General features: G+C 46.0%; 1 protein-coding gene across 2 annotated transcripts in view; it reads left to right on the forward strand.

Annotated features, from left to right (window-relative positions):
• Nucleotides 1–8,646: 8,646 nt before the first annotated feature.
• The window catches only part of IQCA1 (IQ motif containing with AAA domain 1), an 89,742-nt gene continuing 71,713 nt past the window's right edge, over nucleotides 8,647–26,675 (forward strand). For both annotated transcript variants that reach the window (XM_038142629.1, XM_038142630.1), the window contains exons 1-4: nucleotides 8,647–8,965; nucleotides 11,961–12,074; nucleotides 14,415–14,600; nucleotides 15,311–15,382. In XM_038142629.1, the coding sequence (XP_037998557.1) occupies nucleotides 8,654–8,965; nucleotides 11,961–12,074; nucleotides 14,415–14,600; nucleotides 15,311–15,382 (684 nt within the window). In that variant the 5' untranslated portion in view covers nucleotides 8,647–8,653. The remainder of the gene's footprint in view (nucleotides 8,966–11,960; nucleotides 12,075–14,414; nucleotides 14,601–15,310; nucleotides 15,383–26,675) is intronic.

Consider the following 26,675-nt stretch of genomic DNA (forward strand, 5'->3'; position numbering starts at 1 on the left):
TGAACAGCAAATCCATATAAACATGATCATATGCCCACGCCACACGACAAAAACACATATCCACTCCTGTTTCTGAGCAAGGTGCTGCTCAGGGGCTCCAGTCTGGTGTTGGAGCTCCTTGGCTCAGGTTGCTGTAATGACATTGTAGCTGTGCACAGCGCAGGGTTTACAGCTGGGCTGATCCAGCCCTTCCTAAACACGAGCCAGAGCTGGATCTCAAAGGTTACTGTTAACGTGCTTGGTTGTAGTGAGGTTATGCTGGCTGTGTACCATAACTCAGAGTTGTTTAGGTTGGAAAAGCCCTGTGACATCATCAAGTCCAAGCCTTAACCCAGCACTGCCAAGGCCACCACTAACCCAAGTCCCCAGGTGTCACATCCAAATGGCTTTTAAATCCATGCAGGGATGGGGACTCCGCCACCTTCTTCTTTCCATGAAGAAATTTTTACTGATATCCAGTCTGTCCTGTATCCTCCCAGTAGCTAAACGAGGCTGACAAGAAGGCTGGAGAGGGACTTTTCACACAGGTATGAACTAATAGGATGAGGGGGAATGGCCTTAAGCAGGAGGGCAGGTAAAGATGGGATATTGAGGAGAAATTCTTCCCTGTGAGGATGTGAGGCCCTGGCACAGGGTGCCCAGAGCAGCTGTGGCTGCCCCTGGATCCCTGGAAGCATCCAAGGCCAGGCTGGATGGGGCTTGGAGCAGCCTGGGACAGTGGAAGGTGTCCCTGCCATGGCAGGGGGTGGGATGGGATGATCTTTAAGCTCCCTTCCAACCCAAAACCATTCCTTGATTTTGTTATTCTATAAACCTTCCCTGGTGCAACTTGAGGCCATGTCCAAGGTATTTTAAATGCCATGTGACAAAAATTACTTACAACAACTTGCCTTACCTGAAGGCAGTGAGGCAAAGAGACAATAATGAAGGGGGGTTATGAGAAAGAACTTTGGTTCTTGAGAAATAAAAATGCTACACAGCTTTCTTTGAGTTCTGAGGCACGCTCACCATCCTCCAGGTGCTGTGATTCTCAGAGGTGAGGGCTAAAGCAGCAGAATCAATTCCACTGCCCCAGGCAGCTCTGTGTCAGGGCAGGGAGGATGCTCAGAGAGCAGCAATGCTCTCTTAGGGTCACTAAGTCCAGCAGCCAGCCAAGGGAGAAGTCAGCATGTCCAGACATGCCTGGGATTTTCTAGGGACAGCCTCAGCCCTCTGGAGGGAACAGAGCCATTAAGTGTAGGGTGATTAAAAAGTGCTGGGGTATCTCACTTCCCGAAGCACTCAGCCCCAGCATTTGCATGCAGATGTACCTTCTGTTCCAGACACCGGGGATTCACAGAGATGCTGCTGCATTTATGTTTTCCTGCTGTTTCCTCCTCTTTTATGGATTTGTTTGCCCTCTCCTTGACCCGTGGCATCCTGACCGGTGATTTCTTACCTTGCCCCTGGCAGCCCTAGTCCAGACACGTTCAAAGCCAAGTCTTGGCACTGCCACCACTCCTGCCAGGTTTTAATCAGCTACAAGACATTTGCCGCTGCCACCAAGGAGCTTTAAACAATCAAAGCGCTTTAAAATTTAATCTCGTGTCACAAATAGAATTTATATTAATTCACTGGTTAAATATTGATCTAAGAGAAGATCCCGAGCATCTCCCTTCCTGCTTCCAACAGAAACAGCCAAAGCAGAGCTCTCTGTTTTACATCACATCCCCAAGGCTCGGCTGAAGAAAATTAAGGTTGCAACACCCAAACGTGAAAAAATGTCAGTGCAACTTCTAATCGCCCCTCCTCTCCCCCCTCACGTTCTGTGGCTGCATTACGGTGCAGTTTCTGATGCTGTGATCACATCCTATTCCCTTCCCACGGGGCCCCAGCCTCATTCAGCCATTGGCCCGGTGTTGAATATTTCTTTTTATCCCCTCATTCAGCGTCTGGCCCCAGGCCATATTCTTCAAATTCCATCCAAACGCCACAATTATTAGCTTCCTCCTGGGCATTCCTTGCATGTTCTCTCTCATACATCTCCCAAGCAGTCACAGATTCATCTTTGCCCCTCTTTCCACCCCTGGTGAGCATTAGCACATCATCTTGCTTATGTTAAAGCAGGAAATCAGAGACAGGATCAAATTGATCACAGCTAAGACTCAAAGCTACAACTCCCTCCTGTGCCTCCCTTCATCCTTAATGAGCAGGTAGGGAAAGATCTTGTGTATTACTCGTTCAGTGTCTCCTCTGGGAAAAAGCATTGTCAGTGGAAATATCCCAGCAGCACTTGTGCTGGAACACAGGGAAAGAAAAGGCCCCCGTTTTCAAGAAACGGAGTAGATGGTGTCAGCTTTGAGCCTAAAGCCTCCTGCTCCTGGCAGGGCTGGAGCAGCACCCAGAGCAGCCCTTCATGCATGGAATTGTAGGCAGCTGGAGGGGTAACTGCCCCTTCCTTTTCCAAGGAAGAGAGGGGTAAGAAGGAAAAGATGACATAGGATAGTTAAAGCTGAGATAAACTTTGCTGTCAGAAGCAGTAAATGTGTTATAGGCAAATACTGCTTGGAAGAAACAAATCTGCTCACAAAGGAGAGGAGGCTGCTGTTCATGTAACACAGAATAGTTTGGGGTGGGAAGGAACCTTAAAGATCACCTCATTCCATGGGCAGGGACACCTTCCACTAGCCCAAGTTGCTCCAAGCCCCATCCAGCCTGGCCTGGAACACTTCCAGGGATCCAGGGGCAGCCAAAGCTTCTCTGGGCACCCTGTGCCAGGGCCTGCCCACCTCACAGGGAACAATTTCTTCCCAATATCCCACCTAACCCTGCCTTCTGGCAGTGGGAAGACACTGCCCCTTGTCCTGGCACTCCAGGCCCTTGTCAATAGTGTCTCTCCATCTTCCTTGCAGGTTCCCTTCAGGTAGTGGAAGGCCACAGTTAGGTCACCCCAAAGCTTCTCTTCTCCAGCATTCCCAATTCTCCCAGCCTTTCCCCATGGAGCTGTCCCATCCCTCTGCTCATCCTGGTGCCTCCTCTGGACTCTCTCCAGCAGCTCCAGGTCCTTCCTGTGCCAGGCCCCAGGGGTGGAGGCAGCTCTGCAGGTGAGGTCTCGCCTGAGCAGGGCAGAGGGGCAAATTCCCCCTTTCCTGCTGCCCACACTGTGGGATCAGCCCAGGCAGGAGCTGAGAGACAGGAGGGCAGCCTCTGGAGCATCTAACAGCCCAAAATAGCTTTTCCCACACCTGAATTGCTTTACCATTTAGGAAAACAGGGTCTAAAAAAACATGAAAGAAAACAGTTATTTTTCCTGCCAGCCTTGTGAGTTTGGCTGGAGCAGGTGCTTGAGACCTGCTGAGGTGTGTTGCTGCTGCTGCTGCTGCATGAAGCCACTTCCTCGCCTTCCCTGCGGTTTCCCATTACATTTCTGCCACACAAATCTTTTATCCCCCCTTCACTTTCTGTCATAGTACCCAGGACTGAAATTGGAGATGACAGAAGCACAGAGCTGTTCACGTTAACAATGCCAGCAGGCTGTGTGTTTTCTTCTCTTGTCACAACCAAAGCCTACTGAGGTTTATCCTTTATTTTCCCCCAAAATGCTTCCAACTCTGTAAAACATCGTGGCTGGAGCAAGCCTGCTTAAAAAGTCATCTGGCAGAGTCACATTCACCACCAGCTGAGCGGTTTGGCATAATTGTGAGACTAATCTTATTTTAGAAGCAAGGCAGGCTTAAACAGGCTCATGAGCCTGAACTGCTCCAGACTGCAGGCTAAAGGCTTTGAAATCAGCAATTAATTCCGACTACATTTCGGGCAATTCGGTTCACAGAATCAGTGATGAGTTGGAAGGGACCTGCCAGGGCCATTGATCCAACTGCTGGCCCTGCACAGGACACCCCAAGAACCCTGTGCCTGAGAGCATTGTCTAAACACTTCTTGAACTCAGACACGTTGTGTAGTAAAGCCACAGTGATCTCTGATTCTGTACCTCTCCAACACAAAAAATGTTTGCCTATAAAGGGACAAAAGAAGGGGCTACTCCTATAATGTCATCACCCCACCACACCTGTGAGGGAACAGGTAACTGCTGACCTGGATCAGCCAGCATCATCCTAAGCCTGGTGATTTTTAGAAAGAGAGAAGAAAAGAGAAGCAGCAGCAGCATTAAAAACCCTTTTTCCTCTCAGGGCCTCACTTTCCCCTCCCAACCTTTGTCTCTTGTTTCTTTATTTTCCAGAGGCTGCAGGGCAGGGTTTCCCTCCCCCGTGTTTGCCCAGGGCTTAGCACAATGCCTGACCTGTCAGGCTCCCAGTGTGGCCAGGGGACCCTGAGCAGTGGCCCCTGCGTGCACTTCCTTGTCACCAGCCCTGCATCTCGGTCCCCTCTGCTCCGTCACCGCTGCCCGTGTGTCCTGTGCCGGGCTCCTCGAGCCCTCCTCCACATCTCTGGAGCTGTCACAAACCCTGGGGCACTTTTCTCCAGCCCCCAGCACAGCCCAGCCTCATTGCTGAGAAAGAAATACAAGGTGGGCTTGCAGTGGCAGCAGAGGTTCCTTCGGCAGGGTTTTAGCACACACGATTTAGCGCTCCTTTAATCACACCGGAGTTTCCAAACGAGGTGAGGAAAGGTGCAGTCAGAGTCAAATGTTTTCCCTTCCACCTCCTTCCATCCATCAGGATAAGCCAGGGAGACCCGGGCAGCACTGCACTACTGCAGCTTTAGCATGGGAAAGCAGGAGATACTCCTGAGGGCAGCCCAGAAAAACCAGGCAGCAAAGAAGCCAGGGTTCAGCCCAAGCACAAATCCAGAGACAAACTGTGCCATGCCCTGGAATAACAGGAGTAGTGTTCCCTTTGGCAGTGAGTAAAACACAGAGACGCTCTGGGGGGAAGAAGAAAAGCCACACAAAGGTGAGCCCACTGATGCCAGATTCTTCTCCTGTCTCGGGAGTGGCCTGAGGGACAGTTTGCATGCTCAGCACAAACCCTTCCAAGAAGGGCATGCTTCAGCCTTAAAGCCAGTCCAGCACCAGTGAGCAGGCTCACCTCAGCTGGACTCCAAACCAACAAGCTTTTCCAAGTGTTAGGAGAGATGGGTCCAGCAAACTTGCAGACTTAGAGGGCCCTGCAATACTAAAACAAGGCATGTACAATTTGGCAGGATTTTAAACATCTCTCTGTAACTTCAGCAGGAGAAAAACCCTATGTTGTTAAGCTTCACTCTAAATAAGGAGAGCAGGCTTTATTTTGAGCAATAAAATGAGATTTGAACTGGCAATCAGGCTATGGGCAAAAGAAATTCTTAAGCCCATGTTTAAGACTCTGTTTCTACTTTGTGGGAGTGAAGAGAAAGAACATCAGTGAGGAGTTAAAGCTCTGACCTTCCCTCCAAGCTGTGAGCTGCCAGAAATCGCTCTGGGGACTCTGGAGTTCAGTCACTTGATGTGCTTCTTCCTCATCCCATTACAGCATTGCTTATTTTCCCAATAACACCCCTATTTGGGAGTTGCTATGACAATTTGTAGCATTACTTACAGTGCTGTATGCACAGACAGATCAAGAGACAGCTTTCTTTCCCAGGATTTTATTTTCTTAAGCCTTGAATAGGAAAGTGAGGCTCATTACCTGCACTAATAGGTGAGTTAGAGGCTCTAAATCCAACCTAGATCTGATGGAATGTCCTTGGGCACAGACACGGCTCCGAACAGAGCTGAGCCTACAAGGTGGACCAGTAACAGTAAACAAAAGCCAGTGCATTCAAGGCTACATTGCCCTCCCCCTGCAGCGTGTGGAAGCAATTTTGACGGAGTTCACAACTTAATGCAAAGGGACACTGAGCAAATAGGCAAAAATTCCAACAGGGACGTAGGGATCACACAGTGTCTGATTCACAGGCAAGGAGAGGCAGTACTCTCCTTTGCTTTTAAGGCATAACCTTGAAGTTGCTCCTCCTGACTACCCCTGAGCATGTTTGTCTCTAAAGCTGAAGGGCTCGTCTGCTTCACAGCAGCTCTGCCAAGTCCCCCAAAAGGAGCTCTAAACACCAGGCACAGCTCATCCTTCAGACTGGTCCAGGAGGGCTTTCATTTGGGCACCAGTGAAATAATAACCATTTTAATTCCATTTTGGGGATGTGTCCTCTAGTTTTTAATCAGGGTGAAGCAGTGTAACACTCAAATCAGATTTCTGCTTGGCCTGTTCAGTATATGATGTACCCATCCCAGGCCTAAGAAACGTGGGGGTCAGGTCCCCAAGGTGTCAGTGACCCTGAACACAGCAGGTACATAGGGCTGTCACCTACAAATTTATCACCTTCACATCCAACTTGTCCTCCAGCACTTCTTTTTCCAGTGGGCTAGTCCTTTCTTTGGCCCTCATGTACCCAAAACGCCACTGTTGCAAAAGCCACAATCATCCCATAATATCCATAGCCTTAACATCTGACCCCCAGCAACCGTGCCTGCAATCATCCCTGTGCTTATCTGATAAACTAATGCTTTATGGAAGCAATTATGTCCTATCTGCAGTGCCTCATGGTACCGTCCTGCAGCCCCCTCCTCTCCTCCCAGCCATTCCCAATATAAAAAGAAACTGGATATGAGCTGGCTCAGCAGGAGGAGCCACTTGACATTCTGCACTCAGAGGAGGCAGAGAGGCAGATTATTGTAAATCGGTCGCTTCTCGTGCGGCGTCTCCGAGCAGTAACCTGCACGGGAAAGGCTCCAGCCCCAGCATCCCCAGGGCTCATAAATCAGCTGGATGGCCGTGGGGACACCCCACAGGGCTGGGCTTCCTCAAAGCTTGACAAGCTCTGCACTATCCGTGAGAAATCACACAAAGTACGTAGGACACCGCGCCGTTTCCTCCCGCGCTGGAAAACCCGCGTGCCTCACATCCTTCCGTGTCCTGGCTCCAGCTCTGCTGGCCTTGCTCGGCCCCATGTCCTCCCCTCTGCCGGGTTTGTTCTGTTTATCTCCTGCACCTGGGTTAATTGCTGCAATTCACTGATACGGGTGGTGCAGTGGGATGTAAATGAAGCAGGGAAAAAAGGGAAGGGGAAAGAGCTGGGTGGGCTGTAGAAGCATTAGGAAAAGCAAGGCCAGCTGCATCCTGCAGACAGCCAGGTCAGCTGAGGAGTATAATATGCCCTTTAAAACGTTAATAGTGCAAATTCAATAGCAGGCTTTGGGTTGTTGGTGTTTTTGCTGACTGCGGTGGGGAGTCCCACAGCCCTGTCGGCACCCCACGCACGGGGCACTCGAGGGCTGGAGTTTGTCCTGTCCCACCCCACACGTCCCCCTTGTGGCACAAGCCTTGGGTCACTCTGACCTCCAGGACTGGGAATGATAAGATCAGCTCACAGAGCTCCAGCATTTATTGTCATGCACAAACAATGCTAACATCTGTCCAGCTTTCTGGTCGGGATAAATAAACCAACGCTCCCTCAATGCAAGGTCTGCTCTCAAAGCTCATCTAACAGAGGCAGGGCCTTTTGCTGTTCTCATCTCTCTTTGAGAAGCTCTAGGAGCAGCAGCTTGGTTCAGCAAGGATGGGTCTGGATTGCACCATTGAGGCCTTCATTCCTAGGATTAAGGAGCAAGTCAGCTGTCCCAGTTTCCATAGCCACTGTTTTCCCCTCAGCAGGACAATGTGAATGAGCTGGTTTTCTCCGAGCACAACTAAGTCTCAGTGCAGAAGGAATTTCCTTGCTCTGTTCCTAGAGAGGCATTTTCAAAGATGTAGGATTTTTTAATACTTTCCGCTGCCAACAGTCTCCATCTGGCAAAGGAGAGCCTAAAAGTGTCTTCACTGCCACAGGTGTTATTAACACCTTTCCACAACAAACCCTGCTGTTTGAGTCCTTCTCTGAATAAAAACCTCATGGCGTGTTTCTTGCTCCTTTATGCTCATCCCCCAGGACATTCTGATCTGCTTTTCCCAGAAAAAGCCACTGACAGCCAGTCCGTGCTCACCTCAAACTCCACCTATTCCTACCAAAACTACCAAGTGAGCAGCGCTACTGCTCCTGGAAATGGAGATGCCTGAGGAGACAGCTTCCATGCCACATAACCCCACAGCCACCAGACCAGACATTTAGCAGTTCCTTGGAGTGCAACAGTTGCTGCCATAGAAATAAATCAAATTATTTTCCTTACCTCATTTGAATTAGGGCCCACAGCTTCACTCCAGCATTTGCACCAACCCCACCCTTACCCTGCAGTTAACTCCAAGCAGCCACTTCAGAAAGGCAGAACAGCTTTAGAAACAGGAATTGGTCCTCATCCCAAAAAATGCAGAGCCTCAAATAGTCCTTCCCCTACTAAAAGGCATTGGAGGGAGACACCCTTTCAATTAAACCATCTTCTCAATTAGCACAGCTGAATAAAACTCCTGGCACTCTTGGGGGTTGTAACTTCAAGCACTTGAAGGATGCTTCAAGCCTTTTAGAGTGAAGCTGGAAAGTTTTAAACTTTTAAGCTTGTTTTAATAAAACAAACCCAGAAACTTCTGCTAATGGTTTCCAAAATACTTTGCATTATAAATGTAATGGCTGACGCTTCCAGGCTTGCTCTGTGAGAAATCCACACCCACAGAGCCCTGGCGTCGCCGTGTGCTCACTCATGTCAGGCTAACACAAAATTCTCCTCTTTCCAACCAGCACTTACAGCAAGATGTGGGCAGACACCCAGAGAGAGCTGGACACCATGCTCCAGAGAGAGAGAGAGGAGTTCCTCCAGCCACAGGAGGACCTTGAGAAAGTGATGAAGATGCTGGCCACTGCCTACGTCCAATACCTGGCCATCTTGCGGAAGCTGGAGGAGGCCCACGACCACCTCATCCACCAGCAGAAGCGGGCGGCGGCTCGGCAGGCGCTGGACGGGGTCATGGGCCGCATCCTGGAGATCAAGAGAGAGATGGTGGCCCTGGAGAACTCCGAGTGCCACTCCATGGCTGGCATCCTGATGGAGCTGCAGCGTGTCCCGGTAGGGCTGCCTGCACTGGGAGCTGATTCATGGCAAAGATGGGTTCTGTTTGGAAGTGTTTTATTTGTAGCCCTGCCTGCTGCCTCTCTGGGGTCACCAGGAAACTTGCAAGTTTTTCACGCCCCACGCAAGTGATCTTCCATGCAGAGGGCAGGGAAAGGGTAACACATAGTCTGAGGGTGATCGCAAATGGTTTCAGGGTTCTGGGACATTTAGAAAGGGATTCTGGGGCACAAGTTATTTTCTCCTGACACTTTCTATCTAAAGCAGCAATATTGAAAGAAGCAGATGGCTCCCCAGCTGGTGTCACCACCATAATTTTGAGGGGTTTGACAGTGCAATGGTCTGTGCAGTGCCAGGAGTGCTGGCATCAGATGGCACCCACCTTTCTCAGCCAGGGAGGGGAGTCTTTGCCTGGGAGCAGGGAGGTAGGACCAGATGACCCTTTGTGATCCCTTTCAATTTTACCCTTTATCCCTTTCAATTTTATTCCATGATTGCATATTACAACACGAATTTGTATTGATAGAATCTCAGAATGGTTTGGGGTGGAAAGGACCTCAAAGCCCATCCAGTGCCACCCCCTGCCATGGGCAGGGACACCTTCCACCATCCCAGGGTGCTCCAAGCCCCATCCAGCCTGGCCTTGGGCACTTCCAGGGATCCAGGGGCAGCCACATCTTCTCTGGGCACCCTGTGCCAGGGTCTCTTCACCTTCACAGGAAGGGATTATTCCCAATATCCCATCTAAACCTACTCTCTGTCAGTAATAACTTCATAGCTCTGCTGTTAAGTGTCAGGAGCTTGACTCTGCCAGATTTTAATGTGGGGTGAGATAGAAAATGGGCCACTGATAAGTGAAGTGGAGTCCACTGCAGCCTGCCCTTCGTGGCACGGTGAAATCAGCGCCGTGAATATGACAATGAGGCCAAGTGTGGAAGCTGTGCTTTAAAAGCTGCAGGAAAAACGAGCTGGCAAAGAGGGTTACTTCTCTCGCAGACAGCTCCATCTATTGTCACATTCAGGTACCGCTGCTTTCCTAAAACCAGCTGAAATTCCTGCTCTTTTAGGATGGCAGCTCCGAAATAAATCTCCCGGTATCATTATAGCATCACATCTGCGATCTGCATCGTGTTTCTGTTTGCACATCTGCAAATTTAGGAGAGGATTTGCCAGGAATTTCCACCAGCCCTTTACCTTCAACATTAGGCACTGTTTTAAACTATTTTAAACACATCTCCAGGGAAAACAATCCTTCAAATAATATTTTGAAATCTTTAACAGTGCTGTTTTCATGACTCAGCAGTAAATCCATCTGCAGCAAAAAAAGTTGGCAAGTCTGAGGAGTCATGCCTGACATCTCCTCAAAAACAAGCATAAATTCAAATTCCTGCACCACACCTTAATTTTAAGAGGGCATAACATACCTACCTACCACAAAAGAAATCAATCACTGAGGAGATTTCAGGGTTTTTTCAAAGAAAACATTTTCCATACTAGATAAGAATATAGATTTATGGGGTGTTCTTTTTAATAAAATATTAAAATATACTTGGTAACAGAACAAAATTGCTGGACAAATAAATCCTGTTTCTCAAAGGATCTGCCCAGAAAGGATATCTCCAGTCATTCCTTTCCTTTTATTATCAGTGCTAAAATCCTGCAGGATTGAAGGCAGAGGACACAAAGTTTTATATCTTATGTGATGGTATTGCCTATTTTGTACTGTGTCACTGCAAGGCCAAGCTTTCGTATTTCCCCAGTTCTGTACCTTGTGTTTTTGTGCAGTTGCCTTCCAGCATCCTGTCACTCCATTTCCTGGGGTAATTGTGAAGGTATTTGGATCCATAAATCCCACGTGGAGCTGGGAGTGGCTAAAAAGCCACAAATTTGACTTGAGGTTAAACATCCCAAGCCTGACTTTTCAGTGCTGGGCCCCAAAAAGAGATTAGGAAGAGAAACAGGCTCCCCACCCCTTCCAGCCTGGCACTGGGGCTTTGATCTCCTTTTTCCAGTCAGTAAAAGTCACAGTCCAGAATCACTTGGAATTAAAGGCCAGGTGAGACCTCAGAGATACTTCTACACTGACTCTGCTCCCTGGCAGCCTAAAAATCCTCTCATCCTCCAGGAGGGTGTCCATGCAAACCCTTGATTTCTTATACCTCCAGATTTTAGTCCACCCAGAGTGATTTGCACTCAGAGTACAGAATATAGTCATTTCTATCCACTGCCAAGGGTTGTTGGAAGGTGCAAACAGGGAGCTTAGCAAGACAAATATCTAGAAACTTTATCAGAGCAGACCTCTGCACTGATAAAATCATCAGGGATAAGAACAGCCTGACTTGGGAGCTTTCTTGCGGTGTCATGGTAGGGATGTCCCTCAGTGTGCAGCTGAGGGAGTGGGGAGTGAAATTGGGAGAAATGTAAATCAGTTACATCTTTTTAATTACAGAAATTAGTAAAGACAGGCACTTCTGGACATGTCTGATTTTAAGAAGTGTCTGAGATACCACAGTCACAGGCAGACAGTTTGTCTACAGCTCAAAATACCTATTAAAAACTCTAGAATTATGCTTTGGTTCCTTATAATGGTAAAAAAAATGGCAAGAGAACAGATCTATTTTTCATGTTGATTAAAACAAGAAGTGGGATGATCACACAACCAAAGGTATTCAGCTTGGTGGAAATCATGTTTAAATTTCTAGCAACCCTGCCAAATATTTTAGCAATTTAATAATGTAATTGAGCCATTATAAGAAGAAAGATTTCTGGGCTCACGTGGTTCACAAACTGGGTTGATTTATTTGTTTTTGTTGAATTAGGTCTAAAGTAATTGAAAAATAACAGCAGCTGTTACAAAGGTCAAATTCCCCAATACTCAAAAAATATTCAACAACCTCTGTCTTTATTTTATTGCTTTGTAGAGGTGTTCAATTAATCAGTAATGTGATTTAAATACAATCCTAAAAAGCATCTTGTGACTTTCTTCCTCCAGGAAGACATAGAAATACCCATCCCAAAGTATTTCATTAAAGAAAACCTGGGAATCCTGCAGGACAGGGAGAAATACCTGCATGAGATTTTGCTGAATGCTGGTTTGCTGGAACAGGTAAATGTACCCCATACCTACATATCGTGTTTGATTTGTTTAGTTCACAGCCACACGTGTCTGAACGTGAGACATGAAGTGAGAAGTGCTTTTACAGCAGTGAGGAAGTAAAAGTGTGTTTACAGATAAGGCACAAGCAGAAAGAAACCTTAGATTTCCCTGTCAAACAGCATCCAGTCACATCTCAAAGCTGGGTAAGACTGGAATGATTCTGCTCTGCTTTCTGTGTGTGAGAGCGTCAGAAAGGGAGCAGCACTTTGGCCAAGTCAGTGCTTTATTTGTCTAACTAACCCTCATCATGCCAGCAGTCCTACTGATGCCTTGAGAAGGCTAACCTAGAATAGAGACTAGGCAGAGTTAAAGAATAAAGCAGGGATTTATTAAAAGGATCTCCTCAATGGGTACTCCTTGGGCAGCACAAGAGTCCAGCCAGGGCTGCGCCCAAGATGAACCAAAATGGTCACAAAAATGGACAACTGGTCATGAGGTCTCTGAATTTTGTAAGTTCTGCTCCATTTGCACATTGGAGTTCATTGTCCTGTTCCAGCTTTAGCCCATGCACTCCCATCCTGCTTGTTTTTCTCTCTTTAGTCCACATTGTTTGTGCTCTTGGGTGTGAGGTTTGGATCATTTGTCCTTGGTGCCCAGCTAGAGAAGGAATTGTTTTGTCTCCCTGCTCTGTGCAGAGAGCTCACCATCCCCTAACGTGAAGCTCAGACTAAAGCAGTGCACACACTAAAGCAGCACAGAATCTGAAAACTATAAAAGCTAAAACCTGAGGCATCACTACTGAAAATAAGCTGTCCTGGCCCAGGATTCCTCACTGGAGCAGGCAGAACTCAGAGTTCAGGTCAGCACAACTGTTGGCATTCACTTGTTTGCAAGCTCTGAACAATGAGTGCAGTTTCCCCGTGCAGCTACAGAGCTGCAGCTGCTGGGAGGAGCAGAAAACTGAGTTTTGGCAGAGCAAAAGTCATTACAGACAAGTACATGAGTGCTGCAGTGAAGGCTGCTCTGGGTTTGATATACTTTTGACCTTTTGGGAGTGGCATGTTGACCCCTGAAGTAAACAACTGTGTCTACATGCCTGGATAACTTGGATTCATGGATGTTGTAGCCATAAGAGACAGTGCTGATGGCCCACTTAGTCACACTGCTGCCCTGAATTCTCCAGCAGTGATTGTGCCTGTGTTGATCCCACAAAATAACAGAGGGAAAGTCCCCAGGGATGGAAGCAGCCCCAGGCAGGCTGCAGAGACAGAGCACAGGCTTCCCTGCTGGAGGCTTTGCTGGGCAGCTGCAGAGCTCCCCTGTTTGAGTTCTCTGCTCTTCTGCTTTCCTGATGTTGCTCTGGGGAGATCCTGTTTCAGCACAGTTTATCCTGGAGCCTTTTTGCTTCCCAGAGTTCTGCTCTTGCCCCTTTCCAGCGTGGCTTCCATTAGGGATGAGTTTGTCTAGAGAGCAGCCAGCTCAGCCAGAGCACCAGGCTCTGGCAGGGTCCAGCTGTGTCTTGCCAGGCTGCTACAGAGGATTCAATAAACAGCAATAAAATCACCCGACCCAGTGCAAATCCAGTGTGCTGTGCTGCACTTCCAGCTCACTCACCACTGGGATTGCTGCAGGGCTGTCAGCACTTCTGCAGCTCTCAGGAAATCCTGGCTGCTGTGTTACCAACTGGAGCTCTCCATGTCCGTGGCACTGCTGTTAGGAGCACTCCAACATAAATCAAAACCAGCAGAGTTCATCTCAGGAATCTGCTGTGCACATGGTTTATGTGATTCTGTTCAGGAAATCTACTCTGTGTAATCGTGTCCTAGAAAGCCCTGCTGAAAGTAAGTGCCACGCAATATCAATATAATAATTAAATATGAGCTGCCTCCAGCTGGGAGATGAACATCGAGAAACACTAATTCAGCTTTTCCGTGGGGAGCATGAGGGTTCTCAGGAGTGAGAAGGGGGAGTCCCTTCTGTTCTGATCCATTTTTCCCCTCTGACTCAGAACACTCCCTCCTTCCATTTTCATCGAAGGAACTGCGATCCCAGCAGCACCTGCTGAAACCTTCCCTTCAGAAAAGGAAACGCAAACATTCCACAGCCTAAGGCATTCTTCTTTTAGAAGGACAAAGCCCCATGGTTGTGTCTTTCCACTGAAATGGATCAAGTGCAGCAGGACTGCATGAGCCACTGTGGCTTTCCAGCAAAGCAGGTTTTCCACCTCACACATCAACAGGAGTCTCTGCTCTTTGTTTCCTAAGATATCATTTTCTAACTGAGGCGGGCAATTTACAAAACATAACTTTCCTTTGTTGATTCCTTTTCTTTTTGGCTGTGCTGTTGAAGGAAGCTGTCACAGCCATGACACTTGAGGAGGGCATTAGAGTGATCCAGGTGGCAGAACGGGCTCGCCAGGGCCGCGCTCGAGCAGCGTTCATGAGGAGAATTTACCTTGAAGAGAAAAGGCAAAGTAAAAAAGAGGTGCAAGAGATGGGTAAAAGTCCGGATGATGCTGCCACTTGCATTCAAAAGGTGAGTTTCTTGTGTAGCAACAATTCTGGCAAAGCCAAATTTTGGTCAGGAGAGCAGCTGTAGGGCAGAAACACAGCTCACACGATGGGAAGCTTTCTGAAATTACCCTTTTTAGGGTGTCCAGCAAGGTGAAATACATCATTTAAACCACTTAAAAAAATGAGACAGGACCCCAGATGTAAGATCAATGGAACTAGTCCTGCATTGGCAATGGAGGATGACTTTGTAACGTACACGTTGTTTTTCCATTCTGATTTTTATGACCTCAGTTGCTCTTTCTGGCCTCCCCTTGGAATTCAGTGCATCTCTGAATTCATGCCTTTTTCTGTGATCTCCAGGGGAAGAGTTCATCCCATATCTAGAAAAAAGGACGGAGGGAGGTCAGTGCTAAATTCCACAAAGAGTTCTTGCACATGAATAATTCAGGCAATTGAGCCTGACGAGAGCAGGAGCTCAGCCTGAATCTTACGTCTGAACTTCATGAAGCAGTGACAGTTTTTAGAAGCCACACAGAGCAGCATGAGGGGATAACAAACCTCAAAATTTGTTAAAAAAAAAAAAGAATAGCAGATGGCAACCTGTTAAAAAGCAATAGTTTCAATGGTGTATTGTGCCTTTCCTTCCTCTATTTGTTTTTTCCTGTGTCTGCCCCAGAAAAGGAAGCTGTACCAAGGCCCATTTATCTCATCAGAGTTTTGTTTACAATCCAGGTCTGGCGTGGGCACAGCCAGCGCAAGAAAACAGAGAGGCTGAGAGAGGAGGAAATGATATTTCTGGGCATGGTAAGTGGGGCTGTGCCTCCAGAACACAAAATGCCACACTCTGTTTGTTCTTCGGGCTTTTATAATTCAGCCCAAGAGGAGAAATTAATTTCTATGATTCCTCCTATTTTAAAAGGAGTCTCCAAGGAATACAGAGCTCAGCTGAAATGATAAATGGCACAGGAGTAGCACAATTTGTCTTCTGCTGAATGGGTTTGTGCTGTCCATACATTCTCCAATGTGTGTGGCAGATGTGGAAACTGCCTGTGGAGAATTTGCCCTGGGTTCCAGGGAATTTGACCGAGGCATGATCAGCAAGGAAATTTTATTAATCGGCTTTTCAGTCCTGATTTCAAGACTGGTGAGCTGCCTTATGTCTGGAGTAGAATTCATGAAGGCTGGAAAAGCCCTCTAAAATCATCAAGTCCAAGCATTAACCCAGCACTGCCAGGCCCACCCCTAACCCATGTCCCCAAGTGCCACATCCGCACATTTTTTGAACACTTCCAGGGATGGCGACTCTACCACTTAACTGGGCAGCCTGTTCCAATGCTTGACAATCCTTAGAGTGGGCTAAAAGAATTAATTTTTCCTAATATTCAATTAAATTAAAGAAGCAGCATCCTCTTCTCCCACCCCTTTGCAGGCCACTGCCTGTGTGTGTCACGAGCAGGGAAGGGAAACCTAAGAACTGGCACGCTAATCCATCAGTATTTCTCTAAGTCCATATAAAAATAATCAAAATCTTCCTCACATCACACTTCAGAGGCACAGGGAAGTGAACAGCTGCCCATGGTCAGTTAAATTGCACGGGGGTGAAAGAAAAAAATTACAGCACCCTTTCCACAAGGAATCTGTTCCTCTCACCCCCTGCCTTGCAACAAACACCCAAAATAGGATAAATTCTTTACTGCTGACCTTTTTTTTGCCCCCCCTCCGAGTTTTTGGAGGCACAGGTGTCAAGCCTCACCCAAGTCCAGCTGCAGTAGCACTGTTGGATTAAGGGTTTTTTTGATTTAGAGATGGGGTAACTGAGAGGTGTTTTAAAAACTTTTATTTTTAGTTTTATGTGAAGGGTGAGATAATACAGATGTTATAATTTGTTGTGATTATTATAAGCTAATTATTTCTTAATTATAATACATTATAGGTGTATTCTTCTTCTATCAAATTTTAAAAATTTTCTACAAATCCATTTTTCACACAGCACAGCCCTTGTACCAAGCTCTAGTTAAGTTCTAGTAAAGCAGCAGCACATCACAGAAACATCCAGCACTGCTCTGCATTTGTTAAGTTTATTTATGTTTCCATGTTCTACAGTTCTTAAGTGATTAATTTATAAACTGATAATTTAATTTTGATTTAAAACACGCTTTCTGCTTTTCCCAGGCACTTTGGGGGATGTTCTTGCCCAGCAGTGGAATTGCCCTTAGCTGCTTTGTAGGGTTCTGAAAACTGATTGTGCCTAGAGAATACATCCCACATCAGTTAAAAATACCATTAATACCTCACCTTTAGGAAGGAAAATGTACATTTACCTAAGCCTTGCCATGTTAAATACTGGTAATACCTTAGGGATTACTGCCTTTAGTATCTGCTGGTCTCCAACAGCTAAACAGAACCTTAGGTGCAAATTCTGCCTCTGTTTAAGACAAAATTCACAGAGATTTTAATTAGCGCAGACCTAAATACTTGGGATGTACTGAAAATGAGTTAGAAAGGGCACCTTTTACAGAACAAGGGATTGTTTCCTGTCAAATCCCACGACGTTTCTATCGAGTCCTTAGGAAGGAAATCTAAATCTGGCATCAGTTATCTGAGAGTTCACAGCCAAGCCCTCATTTCATGGTGGCCAGTGTGGGAGGAACTGGAAACTAGGATGTGAACAGCCTGGTTTATGGGGAGCATCGTGTAATCTATATCATCAGAGGGATGAAGGGAATTAAAACCAAACACATCGAGTGCATTCAGTTCCTGACCTCCATTTAAAAGCAAGAGAATTGATGTTTGCTCCTCTGCACTCTGACTCATTGCTCTTTATCAAGTTTATAATCAAAGCATGTGAGGAAAAAATGATAACTCTAAATAAAATTTGAAAAATCCTGTTCTTCTTTCCAGGGATTTTCTGTTCCCTTTTCCTTTCCATGCTGCATTCCCTTCCCTGGTCTCCAAAGGAAGCAGGCATTGGTTCCCACTGATAGATAGGCAGGGAGCTCCAAAGGTCAAGTCCCTTTGATGTATGATCACGTCAGCCCTCTAAAAAATGACCACAGATCTTCATGTGTAAATATGTTGAATTTGCTTTTCTAATGCTGCATGACTTAGATAAATTAGAAGACCCAACCATCCATTACTCCAAGTCCATCCCAAAGGAGACTCGACTTTTGTTGCAATAAATATAAATTCTCTTATAATTAGGGCTTTTTAAAAAAAATGTCTGTGTTACTTTCAGACAAAGACTGCTTTGCACAAAGAGCTGATCCATCTGAAGTTCTGTGTAAAAGATTTCTGGGAAAATCCAATTGTGTTGGCCTAAAAAATAGGAAAATAAGTGTCAAACCCAAGAATTGTCCAGTCTTTTGCTTAATTCAGTGTTATTTTCTTTATTCTCTGCTTGCTTCACAAAAAAAATTTATGTATCTTTTCTGGAATTCGATTCTATTTCATCTTTTGCTTGATGACAGAGAACAAGCCTATGGTAGAGAGATTTTTCTTGGCTCAAAAATAAAGCCTCATTATTATTATTATTATTATTATTTATTAAAGCCTAATTGCAGAAACAGCATGATCCCCTCAGCACACATTCTCCAAAGCCCCGATAAATCACACTTTGCAGTCCCAGTTTAATTTGTGAAGAGAAGCAAGCCTCCTAAGAGCACATACATCTTGATAACTGTATCCTGAGCTGCTTCCTGATCTTCCTCACATTCCTGCCACAGGGCTGTTTACTGCCAGCTCCAGCACGACCACCAGAACCACTGCTCCAGGCACAGGGCTGTGTTTAAACCACACTGATGTGGCAAGAAAACACATTGAGCTGTCTGAAAACACAGACGTGCTGTCTGGGCAAACCTGCCTTTCTTGCTCTGTTTTACCCTCCCAGCTCAATTTAACACACCAGGTTTTTAAACTGCCCTGTTCTTCTGGCATTTATGGATTCCCTGTCACTAAAAGGCCCGTTCAGAGGTTACGACTGTTGAATTTTGCTGCAGAGCTCCGTGCAGCTGGCTGTGTGACCTGGCTTTTGGCAACTGCTGTGTCTCAGGGTAGTGCAGAACAGCCCGAGCCTGCTCCTGGATCCCCCCTCAGCACTCCCTGCAGGAAGTTATACTTTTAATCTCAGAGCACAGGCTACTGGAAAGAGGAAAGGCTGGGTTTAACCTAAAACATTAGGATAAACAGTTTGCCATCAGACTGATTTATGAAAGAGCAGGAGGATGTTGGGGACTGGAGGAACAGTTGGTTTAAAGCCATTAAGTGGGAAGAACATGAAGCCAGCGAGTGCCCAGCTGGCCAAGGGCACCTGGCCTGTCACAGGGCTAATGTGGCCAGCAGGAGCAGGGAGGGGATGCCTCCTCTGTGCTGGGCGCTGGTGAGGCTGTTACTTTCTTTGCTCTCTACTTGCTTCACAAAAAGTTTATGTATCTTTTCTGGAATTCAGTTCTATTTAATCTTTTGTTTGATGACAGAGAACAAGCCTATGCTGTGTCCAGCTCTACCTTCTTCTTCTCAAAATATTTTGGAAGTCAGACCAAAAAATTCCAGTCAATGCTTTGGTAAATCCTCTGTTGTGTCTGGAGGAGTTAAAGTTTGCCACGTGCCTTAGTTTGGCAGGATGTTCCAACGCTGGCAAGTAAAAGTTGTTATTGGACCTCCTGAGAATTTTGTTGTTTCTGCACCACTCAGAGTAAATCAAACTACCTTCCCAAAACCTGCTGAGCAGGAATTAGAGGAGTCCAGGAAAAGAGAATACAGAAAGACAAATCCCTCTCTCCACCTGCAGTGCTCTGATACATTTCCCCCAAGCCTCTTCTCCCTGGGCTAGGCTCAGCCAGATCAGCCCCTCCTTCCATTTTCTCCAGAAGAACTGCAATCCCAGCAGCACATCCAGAAACCCATCCCTTCAGAAAAGTAAACATTCCACAGCTTGAGGAATTCTCCTTTTAGTGGCCCAAAGCCTCAGGGTTCTTTCTGTCTTTTTTCTCAAATGGATACAGTTCAGCAGGATGCATGAGCCGTGTGGAGCCGCTGTGGTTCCCACTGCACCATCAGGTTTTCCTCACCCCACCAGATCCAGCTTCTCCTAAAGGTCCTCAGAAAAACACATCTTCCAGGATGTCAGACTTCCAACACATTGCAGGACGAGCCAATCCCCAGTTTAGGGTCTCATGGCTGTGAATTTACACTTACACAGCTCTATCCTGAAATTCCAGCCTTTCCCAAAGAGTTGGAGGTGTAACACCTGCTGTTCTGTGATTCTCCTATGTGGTATTTCCAACATCCTTCCTTCCTCCATATCCAAGGCCTGCCTGGATGGGGCTTAGAGCACCCTGGGCTAGTGGAAGGTGTCCCTGCCCTGGCAGAGGATGAAACAAGATGAGCTTTAAGATCCTTTCAACCCAAATCATTCCATGGTCCTTTTCACATGAAAGGATCTGTGTGGTGTTAAATAAAAAGCTGTTCTCTCCTTCTTACCTCTTTTAAACATACCCAAATTTAGGCATGTTGTCTTGGTTAACGCTTTATTTATATCTGAGAAAACAGTCTGCCAAACATTCCCCCTTCTCTGAATTCCTGATAAATATAATTCATTTCATCCAGTCAGAAAAAAAATTAGCATTTCCCAGAATAGTTTTCTGTGTAAACATTATAGATTATGGCTAAATAAACATTACACAGGATTTAACAAACTACAAACTCCATCAAGTGAAATTTAAAATATTTCATCAGCTCTTGAGAGTGGGCAGCTACAGCAGTGGTGCAGATCAGGCCTGGTTGTGCCAAGTTTAAGATTAAAATGAGTTTTGCTTGCCTGGGTGTCAGCACAAAGTCCTCTGTTATTTCACATCTCAGCAGCGATAACTAATCTGTCCTGTTTTCAATAGAAATTTTAAGCCTGCTTATTTTTGAAACAGAAAGACTCGGGGAAGAAAGAATGCTAAATAATTTGGCTTTCATTGGCTGCAGTCATACTAACAATGAAATCACTGCCTTTCAGAGCCCAAAACATGCTCGCCATGTTTAGTCAAGTTTAACAGCGTGCCCAGGTATCGTATCAGAAATAAACAAAACCAAATTTATGTAAACCTTCAAATTTTCTTTATCTTCCTGAAAGGTGTTACATGTAAATATATTTCTAAATATGTATGAGTTGAATCTCTAAACCAACCATTTTCAGTATTTTTTTAGCAAGGCCTCCTACCACAAATGCTTTGTTTGAACGCATATGACAATTACTTTAATTGGCAAAGCCATTGGAGTGAGTCAGAGAGTAGGGAAGCTTTAATGAATGCAATATATTTTGCTTACTTGTTCCTTTTTTTTTTGTGCCTAATTTAGGAATTCAGCCATATAATTGATGTGGCTATCACCATTTGTGTACTGTGGAGCTTCTATTAATACAATTTTCATTTGGGGGGTTGGAAATGGACGGGCTTTAAGGTGCTTCCAACCCAAACCATTCCATGATTTTATGATTCGCAAGATAAGAGACCTCTTTAAAAATCTATTCTTCCCTCAGCCAGACAAATTATATTGAGGAAATAGAGCAAGGACACAGCCCAATCCTCTAGCAAACTTTTAAGTGCAGTTTGGATCACAGTTGAAAATTCAGCAGAGTCATAATATAGAATCACAGAATGATTTGGGTTGGAAGAGATCTTAAAGGTGATCTCATTCCACCCCTTGCCATGGGCTGAGACACCTTCCACCTGAAGAATAATAGTTGTAAGTAAAGAACAAGACCCCAGCTGCTCTGATAGGAAATTATTTTAGTCTATATGCCTGTGTAATCCAAATGTATAAAAAAAATAATTTCACTTTCACTGCTGGTTAAAATAAGTGACTATTACAACTACTTACTTTAAAAATATTTGGAAATAAAGCTTCTCCCCCAGAGAAGCAAACTGTAAATGTACTGAAAAAAAATGCTACACAACTGGTCCATCTTTTGAAATCTTACCATTAGGGGTGATGCTGGCTGTGGCAGAACGTTTCCTGAAGCCCCATAAAACCACAGAGCATGTGCTTCAGCTCTGCTGTTCCAGGCCTACGACAAGAAGCTGTCCTAAATTAAGTACCCAGTAATAAAAGCTGCAGTAAATCTACCTCTCAGGCATAATAGGGACGTTGGCCTTCCAACGTGGAGGGAAATGAAATGTATTTATTTCACTGCCACCGAGCCTCTTGCCCTGCTAATGGAACAATTGAGGAGCAGTTAGTTCCACAGCAGGGCCTCCTCCTCCTCCTCCTGTGTGAGGAAGAGCAGCCCCAAGCATGCTCAGCCAGCCTGCACACCTCCAAGTGCTTCACAATGAACAGTAAAGGCTCTGCTGGGGAGCTGACTCAGCACCAAGGCAGGGCTTTCCAGCCAGGAAAGGGATCCGAGCAAACAAACCCCCGAGGTGGGAAGGGAAAACAGACACAGTTCTGTGGAACCACAGAGTGCTTTGGTTGAAATGGGCCTTAAAGCCCATCCAGTGCCACCCCTGCCATGGCAGGGACACCTTCCACTAGCCCAGGCTGTTCCAAGCCCTGTCCAGCCTGGCCTGGGACACTGCCAGGGATCCAGGGGCAGCCACAGCTGCTCTGGACACCCTGTGCCAGAGCCTGCCCTTCCCTCCCAGGGAGGAATTCCTTCCCAATATCCCATCTAAACCCACTCTCTGTCCATTTGAACCCATTATGCCTTGTCCTGTCACTCCAGGCCCTCTCCAGGTTTCTTGTAACTCCTTCAGATACTGGAAGTGGCTCTGAGGTTTCCACACAAGCTTCTCTTCTCCAGGCTGAACATCCCCAACTCCCTCACCCTGTCTCCAAATGGGAGGTTCTCCGGTCCCCTTATCACCCACATGGTCCTTCATCCCACTGACTCACCTGGGAGCTGTAGGAAATATCTTCTCCCTTCCACTGGTGCATCATCCCCTTCTCTAAAACCTGAATTCTTTTGGGGAACGAGTAAAGAACAGAACAGAAGAATCTTAGCAGCACACTCGTGACTGATGAGTTGGAATAAAATTCTCTTTTAGACAAATGTCCATTTTGCCTTATTAATTTAAACAAGGATTTTAAAGACAAAGCCCATCAAACATTAGATAAGCCTTTTAAGTTAATGGACCATGTAGTCCTATTTTCCCACAAACTCAGGAATCTTCATAATATGTCCTATTTTTACAGCAACATCAATTATTAATATGTATACTTTTGCTGACAGAGGACCACACTAAAAATGTGAGTTTCGTTATCCAGTTCTGGGTCATTAACTGTGAAAAGCTTGTAAATATAATGGTTTATTCACATGGGAAGCCTTCATTAAGATGCATTATTCTACAACTGATGTGGCAGCATTGCATTATCAAGTTCACTGTCTCCATCTAATATTTGTAATTTGTTTCTAAATGAGTTGCTGTTTGTAGGGCAAGTTAACAAATTTGAATTTCACATGGCCAGAGAAATTTCTTAGAGATGGGAAAATGCTTCTTCCCCCAAGGAAAAGCTATTTATTAGCATCTTCCTGGAGAATGCCTCCCTTTGATTCAGAAGCAGGAACATTAGAGGCGCTGAGAGAAGGGACGTTAGAAATAAATTGGCTTTTGTCTTCCTTCCATGCACATTAGAGGGCTGCGGAAGCACAGTCAGGATAACTTCAGAGCTTCACAAGAGCCATGTGGAAACATGGAAAGCTCTTCCATGATGCTGCAAGGCACAGGTCACAGGCTGGCCTGCAGGGATTCCAGCATTCCTGCTGGGGCTGTTGGACTTCATCCTCTCTCGGCACTCTCCAGCCATTTCGCTTCCTATTCCCTCTTGCATCTTCAGATGGCCAAAGCTTTTTCAGACCTATTTTCTTCTGAGTTCTGCTCCTTGGCAAGAGAACAGAACCTCCAGCAGGGCTGTTGGAGAGATTTTGTCTCCTTTTGAAGGTCCAGGAGCACCTGAAGATGAACACAAGGCCCCAGGTTGTGCAGTTGGCTCCTCATTCCTGAAACAGGGTTAGGAATGTGTTAAACTCTGAAGCTGGTGAGGTTTAGGGTGACACATACTTCTGTGATTAGGTCAAGAACACTGTGGACAAAATAAAACAAGTTTAACAGAGCAGCTTTTTTCAGCTGCAAAGCTGGAAGGTATCACCTATGCTATTCATAGCTTATTTTCTTTTTTTTTTTAGTGTTTTCATAGTCTAAAACATTTTATATCATCATTTACTCGACAGAAGAAAAGCATTTTCTATGAAAATTCTTGACAAATGGTAGAGAACTGACAGTTCCATCCTCTAGACATCTTGTTACATCTCTGCAGCAGCTCCCGCTGCCCCAGTGTCTATATTTAGGTTATGTTGCTAAATTCCCTTCCACACTTAGTTTTGTCTAGTTCCTCTTCTTATTCCCTCCCTGCTTTATCAATTAATTTACTTCCTTGAGCATCCACACGCTTGGATCAGTTTTTACAGTCCAAGAAAGATAGTCCCCGTTTCACTAAGCCCACGTACACATCAATTCTTCTGATGTCTCCTCATCCTTGTTTTCCTCAAGCCCATTCATTTGTTGTTTACATGACTGCATTAATTTCAAAGTGGCAGAACAGAGAGCCAGAAAGCCAGCTGTGCATTCACCTGTGCTGTTTTATTTAAAATCCAAACGCCCGTGGCATGATGTCCTCACTGCCAGCCAGTGCTTTCCTCCTCTTCTCCTCTCCCAGAACAGGAGCCAGCCTTGGGTTCCTGACACCTGCTGGCCTCCTGCTCTTCCCTCATGGACTGGGCACACTGTGTAAGCTCCACATCAGCCAGCCCTGAGTCCTCCAGGCCTCATTTCTCACAGCCAGCTGTGCTCCTCATGTCCTGCTCCCATCACAGCTGGAGCATGTTATTGCCAAACAAGAAATCAGGAGGACTGGGGGGAAAGAGGAGAATACAGCCTTATCAACTTCTGTTCTCTTCCATGCTTTTTCTTTAGGGAAATATTGAAGGTGAGTGGCTGGAGTCTTGGAGTCTTGTTCTAGAAGTAATTCTCATTTCTTCTGTTTTCTTGTAGTAAAACGGACTGTGGAAAATAAAATAAAGTAAAATAAAATAAAATAAAATAAAATAAAATAAAGTAAAATAAAGTAAAATAAAGTAAAATAAAATAAAATAAAATAAAATAAAAATACAACAGAGCTTCTCATAAGCTGTTCTGCAGGTTTGTGTCTGCACTCCAGCCCTGGTGCTGAGTACAGCTGATAAACTCCTGTTGGCAGATGTATTGATAACTGAGTGGTGCTCAGACAGGGAGCTGCACAAATATTTACCCAGGGCTCGGCTGGGTTTTGCCAACCAGAACATATCCCACGGCCTTGTTGGTATCAGCATCTGAGCCAGCTGGTTCAGAGCTACCTGGGCTGTGTCCACAGCAGCTTCTTGACTCTGGGCTCAAGTGTGGATATGGGCTGTAGCAATTCTCTTTTTGAGATAAGAACTTCCTTCTGCTGATCTCACATTGGCACCTCCTGTTTGCCTCTTCAAACAGCTCTTACCTCGGCTGGCTTTGGGGCTGCTGAAAGGGAGGATGAATAAATTCACAGTGGGACAAGCTGGTCGTGCAAGGCTCCCTCAAGACGCAGTGGAGAGCAGCTCAGGGGAGCTGCAGAGATTCTGGGATGGCAGGGAGGAGCTCTGCTGCCTGTGCTGCTGCTCCCCACCTTGCTCTGGTCCCGCTGCCACCACTGCCCTTGCTGTGGCATGGGCCCTCAGCTGCTCCTTGGCTGGCTGATCCACCTTGTTATAGTGAGAGATGAGTAACTTGAGGAGGTGGGAGGAGAGGAAAAGACAAAAAGGATTATTTTCCACTTTTTAGGGAGCTGAACTGGTTCACTGCAGGGTCAGGTGAGTGCCAGAGCCTGAGCAGAAGGGAGGGATCATGCACCCAGCAGTTCAGGTGGTGCAGGAGCTGACCCTTCCCTGCCCACCTGGTGACATTTCACCTTTCAGTGTGCAGGCTGTGCTGGAGAGGAGCCTGTCTCTCCATGAGCCTCAGATGAGCCTCCCTAAAGCTGCAGGCATCCTCATGCCCATCTGCTGGGAATTTCTCAGGAATCCTCTGAGGATTGCTGTAGGGAGGCAGAGGAGTTGGTTTTGGATCTCAGTCTGGAAAACAGGCCCTCTGAGGGCTCCTCTGGGTTCCAAAGGAGCCCCTGAGAGAGCAGCATCACATCTGGCTGTCCTGGGCTTTGTTTAACATCAGCAAGGCAGACAATGTGAAATACAAATAAACACTGTCAATAGTAGCTGTGTTATACTCATAAATAGGTGGTGGTGAGGGGGAAGATTGGAAACACTCAACTGCCCTGAGAACTGGGAATTGAGCAGAGGTAACATCTCAGGGTAAAAGGCAGCACTTGGGGTCACGTATTCAGGGAGGGAACATGTGCAGCCACCTTTCAGAAGCACACTGCTGTTCTTATTTCCACCTGAATATTTTCTGCCTGGTGGCCTTGACCTGTTCCTGGAGCACAGTGCAAGTCACACATCCAGATGCAGTAAATTGCTTTCCTGAATGGGGCCTGTGTGCTTGCTTTGGACACTGTGGGATCCCTCTGGGTGCTCAGAAACCAAAGTTGCTTGGCATTTATTAGTGATTTTTGGAAGCTGGTGGAAGCACAGAAAACCAGGGAATAACAGATCTTAAATATGAGCTGGCCAAAGCTTTGACAGAGCTTTTTGTCTTTGCGGGAGGCCTCAGGAATTGGGACTTGGAGCACACCAGGAAATACATCACCCGAACAAGAAAAATGCATTACTGAATCAGTCTGAGATGTGCCAGCTAAGGACAATTTCTGTATGCTCTGAAGTTGAAAGGCCCAAGCAAAATTACATTGGGTTTTTTTCATGCAAACCAAGCTCCTGTTCACACATGCTGCTACCTACGTCAGTCACTAACTTTGAAAAGAAATAAAATTCTACTACAAAACCAGATTGTCATATTTTCTCCTCTTTTCCCTTCTTAAATTTGCCATACACCATCAGATAATATGATTAATAATTCCCAAGTACACGAAAAAAACCTATTTGTTCCAGAATTAAGAAAACCTAAAACCAAAAAGCCTGTTCACAAGTTAA

Source organism: Motacilla alba, chromosome 7 (genome assembly GCF_015832195.1).
Source record: "Motacilla alba alba isolate MOTALB_02 chromosome 7, Motacilla_alba_V1.0_pri, whole genome shotgun sequence".
In the NCBI taxonomy this organism is placed as follows: domain Eukaryota; kingdom Metazoa; phylum Chordata; class Aves; order Passeriformes; family Motacillidae; genus Motacilla; species Motacilla alba.